Source organism: Hippocampus bargibanti, linkage group LG14, assembly GCF_051943395.1.
Source record: "Hippocampus bargibanti isolate YZ-2025 linkage group LG14, ASM5194339v1, whole genome shotgun sequence".
NCBI classification, from domain to species: domain Eukaryota; kingdom Metazoa; phylum Chordata; class Actinopteri; order Syngnathiformes; family Syngnathidae; genus Hippocampus; species Hippocampus bargibanti.
In genome coordinates, this window is record NC_142747.1 from 1619466 (window position 1) to 1630240 (window position 10775).

Consider the following 10775-nt stretch of genomic DNA (forward strand, 5'->3'; position numbering starts at 1 on the left):
CTTCAACATGTTGCGATTGAAGTAATAATAATAAATTATACGACTATACTACTATTTCTATTGCTACTTCTACCGCTACTACTACTACTACTACTACTACTACTACTACTACTACTAATAATAATAATAATAATAATAATAATAATAATAATACATTATTATTATTATTATTATTATTATTATTATTATTATTATTATTATTATTATTATTATTATTATGCCGGCTCAATAGTCTATTGATTGGAACGCAGACTTTACAGTACTGAGGTCGAGGGTTTATTCCAGCCTCCATATGAGGAGTTTGCATATTCTCCCCGGGTTTAGGATGGTTTTCCTCCCACATTCCAATAACATGCATGGCAGGGTGATTGAACACTCCAAATTGTCCCTATGTGTGAGTGTGTGTGCAAATAGTTGTTTGTCTATCTGTACCCTTAAATGTTGGCTGGCAAGAAATTCAGGGTGTCCCCCGCCTCCTGCCCGAAGACGGCTAGGATAGGCTCGTGCACCCTAATGAGGATAAAAATGGATGGATGGATCTTCATTATTATTATTATTATTATTATTATTATTATTATTATTATTATTATTATTATTTATACGAGATTACCATAACTACAAACGTGCCCCAACGTGCTCCCATACACACATCCACACAGACACACACGCACGCACGCACACACACACACACACACACACACACACACACACACACACACACACACACACACACACACACACACACACACACACACACACACACACACACACACACACACACACTCACACGCACACACACAGAGAGAGAGAGAGAGAGCGAAAACGGAAATTAACTTAAAAAAACGTGTTTGTGTCTTTTATTGTTTTTCTGTATTGTTACTGTTATTGCACAGACTATCCTAAATTCAATGCACAAGTACCAGCCCAGATTCCACATCGTGCGGGCGAACGACATACTGAAGCTCCCTTACAGCACATTTAGGACGTACGTTTTTCCGGAGACCGAGTTTGTGGCAGTGACAGCATATCAAAACGACAAGGTGAGTTCGTGTGCTAACTCCTGTGCATGTTTTTTATACCTGTTCTAGATTATGTTTATGTCACACACGGTTTCGTAGCTCTCCCATTTTCCATTACAACACACACTGTTGTTCATCATCTTGTTTAATATTAATCAATTTTGGTGGCTTGATATTTGTTGGGCAGATCAGACATGACAATCCGTTCTTAAACTGCTTTTCCTCGCTCGAGCACGTCCTTGGTGTCTGGGAGCACGTGGGGTACACCCAGAACTGGTTTTCCTGCCACTGTTGTGTATGTTGTCGTAATGTGAGGGAAAACCGGAGAACACGGAGACAATCCACGCAGGCACGGGAGAACATGCAAGCTCCGCAAGAATACGGATTCGAACACATGAAGTGTCAGACCTTCACCGTCATCACCCATTAAGATTAAGACTTAAAATTCAGTCGTCGGTCAAAACTAGTTTTATGATTTTATTGCAGACTTTTCATTTTTTTCTTCTTCTGTACGATAGCCGCACGATAGCCGTTTGGGAGGCCCTCTTTTTTAAAATTGTTTCAATGAGTCGAAATGAACTACGTATATACAAGCCTATTTTCGAGGGATTGTCACAATGCAGCTCAGGAAGATAAGCAAAAACAAATCACCATGCTGAAGTAGCAAACGCCAAAAAGTGATTTGTTCAAGAAACATTTTAGAGTAATTAGCACCAACAACGACATTTTATTGATCCGAATATGCGTTATGTGGAATCGAAGCATCAAAAGTAATAATTTATGTCACAGTTATCTGTTCAAGCATTTCAGCTTCTGTATGGGGGGTGTTTTCATTGCCCTCAGATCAACCGAGTTTTCCATGTATTTATGTATGTATTTATCTATATATATATTTTTTCTAGCGAACATATCAAAGGCCCGATGAGATTAACGGCTTTCATGAAAAATGCAATTGTAAATCCTGGCCAGTTAAAAACGTTCGGGTCTAAATTGTATTAAAAAAAAAGACATTTAACACATTGCGGAACAATCATAATATATGGACTACATGGTAAATCCAAAAGTAAAGAATACATTATTTTAAAATTCTCGTTGCTCTTGTCATTGACAGATAACACAACTTAAGATAGACAACAATCCATTTGCCAAAGGATTTCGAGACACTGGGAACGGACGCCGGGAGAAACGGTGATTTATTATTATTATATATATATATGATGATTATCATTGTCATTATCATTATTGTTATGATGATGCTGATGATTATAGTGATTATTATTATTATTATTATTATTATTATTATTATTATTAGTAGTAGTAGTAGTATCATTATTATTGTTGTTGTTGTTGTTGTTGTTTTTGTTGTTGGTGGTGGTGGTGGCGGTGATGGTGGTGATATTTTTATTCTTATTGTTTTGTATACTTGACAGGAAACAACTAACGATGCCATCGCTGCGAATGTTTGAGGATCAGGGCAAGGACGGTGTGGACTCTGACGCTTCAAGCGAAACTCCAACTCCTTCTGACGCCGTTCATTCCCCAATTGGAGCAGGCACAAGTCCGCAACGGTTCAACAGGCCTGTCCAAGGTAATTAATTGCTTGTTTTATTATCGAATTTATTTTAGCTTTTGCTGTTGCAATATTTTGCTGATGAAGATGTTGCGTGACTCTTTTGAAAGTTGAGCACCGAAACATTTTAAGGCTGCATGTGTTATTGCTGCCAACATTGTAAATGCATCCACATAATTGAATGTGAAGTCCCACATTCAACAAAATCACTGTGGTTATCCACTCAGGGATTGTTGCCTATATTACCTAAATAATTAAATAACCTGTTCAAGTACAGTAAAGTCTCGTTATATCGATATTCAAGGGAGTCCGAAAAAATATCGCTATAACCGGGACTATCGATATATCCGATATCGATATAATGAGACTTTACTGTAACATATTTAGAATGATCTGAAATGAAAACAAAATAATTAATTCACTTTTTGAACGTATATTAAAAATACGTTTCATTTAGAATTGCCTTTCAAAACTCTAAAGGTCACTTTACAGTCACAGGATACGTTTTTCTGTGGGTGAGCAGTGGCAGCCACACGCGCCAGCGTTTACTCAACCCGGAATAACTCAAAAAGATAAAAAGCTAGCTATCTAGCTAATATAAAGCGAGATAGCTCATAGCTAGTTAGCTAGATAGCTAATATGTTTCCTGACTCAAATAGCTAGCTAGTGTTAGGTTAAAATATTACAAGCTAATAGTAACATTAACAGTTAATTTTAAATTGTAAATATTATGAACGGAATTAAATATTTACCTTGGACTTGTGTACGGTATCCATTTGGGAGGCCCTCTGTTTGAAAAAAAAATCAATGAGTCAAAATCAACTACAGTAAAGTCTCGTTATATCGATATTCAAGGGAGTCCGAAAAAATATCGATATAACCGGGACTATCGATATATCCGACCCTGGTGCATGTAATTTTCTCTGTGCGTGCATAGAAATAGTATCGATATAACCGGGACTATCGATATATCCGATATTGATATAACGAGACTTTACTGTATAAGCACTCTAAAAATGTTGAGACACGTTTCTCAGTTTTCGTGTCAATTACCAAAATGTTTCTGTATAGTTAACCTCTAGAGATGATCACTTTATAAATTAGACCCACTTTTGCATTTTTTAAAAATACGGCATTCGTCAACTAGGAGGCTATTTACACTTACGTGGCTTCACCACTAATTTCATAAATTTCAGACCGGGGTGCTCAATATGTCGATCTCCAAGGTACGTGTACTATTGGTTGATCGCATGACAGGGTGATGTGACATTGAATGAACTGATGCTTGACAGGTACAAATAAAGTTGAGTTGTTTTGAAAAACACTTGAGGTCAACCTATCAGCCACCCCTTCACTTGATTGATAAACTGGACAGCCAATCAAATGACATCTTGTTATTCGGCATGCTCAAAGAATGCACCTGAGCGTTGCAAACTTAACAAGCTAGTTTCTATACATCCTCGTTTTTACCCCCGTCTTAAATGTAGGATAGGGTATAAAAAGAGTGGGGGAGCGAGACCAAGTAAGAAGGAAAAAAAAGTAGCACTTTCATACAGAATGGGAGTGGGACTTTTATTCACGATGACATTTTCAAAGTGTGTTTGTCTCATCTGCCAGTCATCAGAGTGAACTCAGGTAATGGCGAAAAATGTACATAATTGTGTTGTGCAAAACAATGCAGTTATACATCAACATATATTGCAAGAATCCTTAATATATTTCTCAATAAATATAATGGGTAGATAATTTTGACGTAGTCATTTCAAAAGTATCTCCCGTGCAGAAAAAGTATGAGCACCCCTGCTATCGATGAGAATGTTTATTCAGCCGTCTTCTGTATTTCTTTGAAGGTGTCAGACGTTTCGCTTCTTATCCAAGAGGCTTTGTCAACGAACTCAAATCGTTTGCTGGTAGTTGTTGGCCCTGTATATATCCCTACTGTCCGGACGTGACGGTGCCGGACTCTGCTATGATTGGTCCCTGCTCTCAGGTTCGGGGGAGCAGAGGACTACTCCCTGCGGCCACACTGATTACTTCTATTGTCCTGATTGATTACTTCTATTGTCCTGACAGAGTATGGGGTCTACGACTGCCCTGATTACCCCCTTTGATCTGGTATTACCCCATCAGCATAACTAAGCCTATGTTGCCTAAGAAGTCGATCCAAATTGAACCTCACCCTGCCATGGTGATTTAGTGAAGGGTATTGCTGTTTTATAACTTAGGATAGAAGTAATCAGTCAGGACAATAGAAGTAATCAGTGTAGCAGCTGGGAGTAGTCCTTTGCTCCCCCCAACCTGAGAGAAGGGACCAATCATAGCAGAGTCAGGCACCGCCACGTCTGGACAGTCGGGATAGATATATAGGGCCAACAACTACCAGCAAAATATTTTAGTTCACTGACGAAGCCTCTCGCATAAGAAGCGAAACGTCCGACACCTTCAAAAAAGTACAGATGACGGCTGACGAAACCTTCTCATTGATGGACCACTCATGTACGACTGAGAGCTTACACAGACACCCCTTATATAAAAGAAAGTTTCAATGAACAAATGAAAATTGATTAACAGACGATTTCTACAAACATATTGCAGAAACACCGATGCTGACTGCGTTTGGAACTTTATTGTGCATATCCCATTCACTTAATCAGTTGTTTTTGCCGTTTTTTTGTTTCAGATGAGAAAGCATGCAGTGACAGTGAGCAGGAACTTGAAAATCATGGCGAGCGCTACACAATCTCCAACACCCTGGAGACTCAACCTGTTTCCCACTGTAGCTCTCAATGTGAGGAGCAGGTCAGGGAAAGGCCTGATACGGACAAGAAAGATGACCGCATTTTAAATGTAAGAAACCTGGTTATTGCAGCCAACAAAGCTGAAAGCAGGCATCGGAAGGACATCACAGATATGTTGATAAAAGACGCTGAGTCTGGGAACATCAGTGCTATTAAGGACACCTTCTCCCCACTCATGCTCCAGGCCGAAAGCCCTCCACATTTCAACCCAGGTCATTTACAAAGCCTGGCACTGTCTGGCCTACACAGCCAACCATTCTTTAACCCTCTAAACACCGGATCGCCACTTTTGTTTCACCCTGGGCAGTTTGCCATGACGCATGGAGCTATATCTGCAATGGGTATGGGGCATTTACTGGCCTCTGTATCTGGAGCAAGTGGTTTGGAAAATAGTAACCTCTCTTCTCAAGGGACAGGAGGAACCGCCAACACCTTCCCTTTCCATTTATCTCAGCATATGCTTACTTCTCAGGTAAGGTAGACCAGATAATATTGCACACCTAAGCACCTGCACCAATAGGTTTTTATATCTGCTTCAAGGCTTTAAAGGACAACCGACACCTCCACACAAGTTGTGTCCATATTTTGTAAAATCACTTCAAATGACTTCTACTGAGCGCAATTGACAAAGATGCCACCGCATATAGCTATTTTTGAAGACTGCCGCTGAATATTCATGAAGTCTTGTTTTCGAGTTGATGACGATGCCCTAAGTGACATCACGGCGGGAACGCCCCTGACCGAGAAAGCGACACACAATGCATTTTGGGTACTTTTTTTCGTCTGAAAACACCGTGTTGATGGCGAAATTCTAAGGAAAACTACATAAATAATAACTAATGGTGAATCGTTGTGTGTCGCAGCTAATTGTGGTAATGCATAAAGAATGTGTAATTGACACAAATTCTCAGCGGACAAATCAGCCATTTCCAATGGAGCTTGTGCGCCATTTTGTGCCTTTTCTGGGCACTACATTGGAGTCCTGACAGCTCGAATTGATACGGAAGGACTTCTTTAATCGATTGCAAAAATATGCTTTCCTCTTCAGAACTATTTGAATCATATTGATAACTGGATGAGTAACAAGAAAGCATCTTCTCTGAATCTAAACTATCTGAAGCCATTGTTTTGATTCTGGAGCAAGGCAGTGTGTGACCAATAGTGATGTCACGAACAAGGAGGCGGGTCTTTCTGAATCTGCCCAGTTCCGAGCTCATTTTGTAGCAGTTTTGGGAGACTTTAAGTCATTTTTATTGGTGTTTTGGATTTGACTAAAAATATCAGCCTGCGTGTTTTGGGTATTTTAGATGCTATAAAACGTTTTTTCTGATGTCAGTTAGGAAACAAAAAAATTGTGTCGGTTGTCCTTTAACTGTGAGATGCTTTACTTTATCCCTAGTCATAACAACACACTGACTTGCTATATGGTAGGGAATATGTTTAGTACTTCTCAAGAATGTACTTTTAAAAATAAAGTAGCATGACATATTAATGCATGGTAAATGCTTATGTCACACAAATCTAATTTGTGAATGAGTGCAGTCATCAAACAAATGTGAATGCTAGTCTGAATGGACTGCAGTTCAATAAAGATATTATGATGAGGATGAACATATTCATTCTTATTATAATTATTATTTAAATTATTGTCACAATGATAGATGAAAAGGTTTCTTCAACCCGGAAGTAACTCAAATAGATAGAAGGCTTACTAGCTAAGCAATCGTTAGCCATCAGATACCTACCTAGATAGCCAGGCAGCTAGATAGTGAATAGATCGATAGATGGATAGACAGCTATTTAGCTAGTCAGCCAGACAAATAGCCAGCCAGAGCTAATGATAGCCAATAATAATAGTAATAATAATAATACATTTCATTTTAAGCGCCTCTTAAAGCTCTCAAGGACAATTTCCAGTCACAGACAAGCATAGGTACTATAATAAATAAAGTACAATCAAAAATAGAATACAATAAATAAAATACAGTAATAAATATAACCGAGAGAAAGAGCTACACAGGAAATGCTATAATACTAATAATACTAAAATAATGATGCTAAAATAATTATGCTAAAATAATAATGCTAAAATAATAATGCTAAAATAATAATAATAATAATACATTTCATTTATAAGCGCCTTTCAAAACGTTCAATGTCACTTTACAGTCACACGATGAGTTTTTCGACTGCAATCTAATCTGATGGTGGTCCAATCTGCTATTTTGTCATAATCGGGGGAATATTCAACAGAATAAAATTAATAGCTAGCTAGCTAGCTGCTCACTCAGAGAAAAACTTATCCTGTGCCTGTAAAATGACCTTGAGAGATTTGAAAGGCGCTTACAAATGAAATGTATAATAATAATAATAATAATAATAATAATAATAATAATTATTATTATTATTAGTAGTAGTAGTAGTAGTAGTATAATAGAGCTTCGTCGGCGAGCTTTGTCAGTGAGTTTGCTGACGAAGCTTTTCGGATGAGGAGCGAAACGTCCGACACTTTAAGTACAGACAATGGCTGAAGAAACCTTTTCATCGATGGACCACTCCTGTATGACTGAGAGCCTACACAGATGTATTACAATGATATTAATTTCCTTCAATAAGTGTTTGGAAAAACACAACATACAAACATTCCTGTTGCGCTATTGACTTGAATGTGCAGTTGAAAAACAAATATCCAATTTTACCCTATTGTATTTCAGGGCATCCCCATGCCTCAGTTTGGGGGTCTCTTTCCCTACCCCTACACCTACATGGCAGCTGCTGCAGCTGCAGCTTCTGCCCTCCCAGCAACAAGCACCTCCAACCCACTCTCCAGAAACCCTTTTCTCACCACATCTCGACCACGGCTACGCTTCAATCCGTACCAGCCGCCGTTGTCTTTGTCTCAGAGCTCCAGCCTGCTCACAACCACCTTGCAATGTAACCTCAACACAAGCTCGGAATCATCCAAACTGTGTAGTCGGGAGACAAGCCCAGCCCTAGAAAACCAGAGCCACAACAAGAAAAGGGGATCTTGCGGGAGGGGCACATCCCCCAAAATGAAAGACTCTCTGAATGAACTACAGAATATTCAGAGACTTGTGAGTGGCCTGGAAGGTCAGAGGGAGTCATCTCCACCAGAAAATTCTTCAAACTGATACCAGACTCTGTTTGGGATGTTTTGCAGACTGATGATTATTTTGTTACTTTCAGAACAAAAAAAACAACAACCAAACAACCCCAAAAACCCCACAAGTGAGGATTTGACTGATAATCACTTTTTAACAATTCGACCTGTCAACCTCTAATTTTGAAATGGAAAGCTTATACCAAACCATTTTCTCCCAATTTCCATCCCCAAACTGAATCTCCCTGACTATACTTGAACATTACAGAGTATTTGTGTCATTTGATTTTGTTAAGGAGCCACATTTAAAACTAAACAACTTAAAGGACAACCGACACCCTCGGACAAGTTGCGTCCATAATTTGTAAAATCACTTGAAATGACTTCTACTGAGCGTATTTTACAAAGATTACATGGCATATAGTTATATTTTACATTTTAAGACTCGCGCTGAATATTCAGGAATACTACTATTCGTGACGTCACGTCAGGAACGCCCCTGACCGAGAAAGCGTCTGAACTATTCAGAACTATTTGAATCATATTCATAACTGGATGAATAACACGAAAGCGTCTTCTCCGAATCTGAAGCCATTGTTTTGATTCTAGAGCAAGGCAAGACGTCCTGGCGTGACGTCACGGATAAGGGGGTGGGACCTTCTGAAACTCACCATTTCCAAGGTCATATTGAAGTTATGTAGATTTGGGCCACTTTAAGTCATTTTTTATTGGTGTTTTGCATTTGACTAAAAATATCAGCCTGCGTGTTTTGGGTATTTTAGATGCTATGAAACGTTTTTCTGATGTCAGTTAGGAAACAAAAAATGGTGTTGGTTGTATTTTAAAGGACAACAGACACGTCCTTACAAGTTGCGTCCATAATTTGTAAAATCACTTTAAATGACTTCTACAGAGCGCATTTTACAAAGATTCCACTGCATATAGCTATATTTTACCTTTTAAGACTCGCGCTGAATATTCATCAAGTCTTGTTTTCGAGTTGATGACGATGCCCCACGTGACGTCACGTCTGGAACGCCCCTGACCGAGAAAGCGACACACAATGCATTTTGGGTACTTTTTTTCATCTGAAAACATCGTGTTGATGGTGAAATTAGAAGGAAAACTACATAAATAATGCAATGGTGAATTGTTGTGTGTCGCAGCTAGAAGAGGTGCAAAGAAGGTGCAAGTTGACACAAATTCCCAGCGGACAAATAAGCTCATTTCCAACGGAAAACAGTGTTTTGCATTTGACTAAAAATATCAGCCTGCGTGTTTTGGGTATTTTAGATGCTATAAAACGTTTTTCTGATGTCAATTAGGAAACAAAAAAGGTGTCGGTTGTCCTTTACGAAACACGGAAAAACAAAAACAAAAACAAAAACAAGAAGGTCCACCTCGAGGCCACGGGCCTTTAAATGTTTTCAAGTGTGATTTGTATTCAAGAGAAAGGGTGTTTCTATTCTATTTATGTAATCAAATCAAATACATCTGTAAATAACTAAGAACCATTGATATGCAATGATATTAATTTATTCAAGTCTGTGTATTAGAGTGTATATATTTTGAACATAAGACCTTGCTATTCAATCACAGTCCCTTGACGCCTGTTGAGCAATTTAAAATGTGTGTTTAAGGACTTGCTGATTATGGGACACTTGTGCCATATTTGGTCAACACGATACCCAGCAATATTTTTTGAGGGAATGACAGAAGGGTTCATGTGATTTAAAACACCTCAGGTTACATAACACCAGTCAGGCGATTTTTGATCAAAACAATTCCTTGTCTGTTAATTGATCTATTTAAACTGTCAATGTTTTTGCTCATCCTGGTTGTCCATTTTTTTCTGATTGTCTCACAATTTTTAATAAAAATGCCGTGTTGTTAACATGTGTAATCATATTCTAAATCAGGGGTCGGGAACCTTTTTGACTAAGAGAGCCATAAAAGTAAAACATTTAGAAACGTTATTCAGTGAGAGCCACACACACACACACACACACACACACACACACACACACACACACACACACACACACACACGCACACGCACACGCACACGCACACGCACACACAAACACACACACACACACACACACACACACACACACACACACAGGCATACACGTTTTTGCAACATGGTGGGGACATGGTGTGCAAAGGTTTTGGCCAGTGGGAACCCAATTGCAAACATTAAAAAAACATTTATGAAACTCATCAAAAATTGATTTTAGGACCCACATTTTTTAGTCCGTGCTCAC

The 10775-nt window shown here is 38.7% G+C and overlaps 1 protein-coding gene across 1 annotated transcript; it reads left to right on the forward strand.

The window, feature by feature from the left end:
- Positions 1-550: 550 nt before the first annotated feature.
- On the forward strand, positions 551-10423 carry LOC148887981 (T-box transcription factor TBX2b-like). The gene is made up of 5 exons (XM_089014370.1): positions 551-1040; positions 2131-2207; positions 2450-2607; positions 5270-5859; positions 8102-10423. Exons 1-5 carry the CDS (start codon positions 909-911, stop codon positions 8537-8539), a joined length of 1395 nt encoding a protein of 464 aa, XP_088870496.1. The 5' UTR covers positions 551-908; the 3' UTR covers positions 8540-10423.
- Positions 10424-10775: the final 352 nt, after the last annotated feature.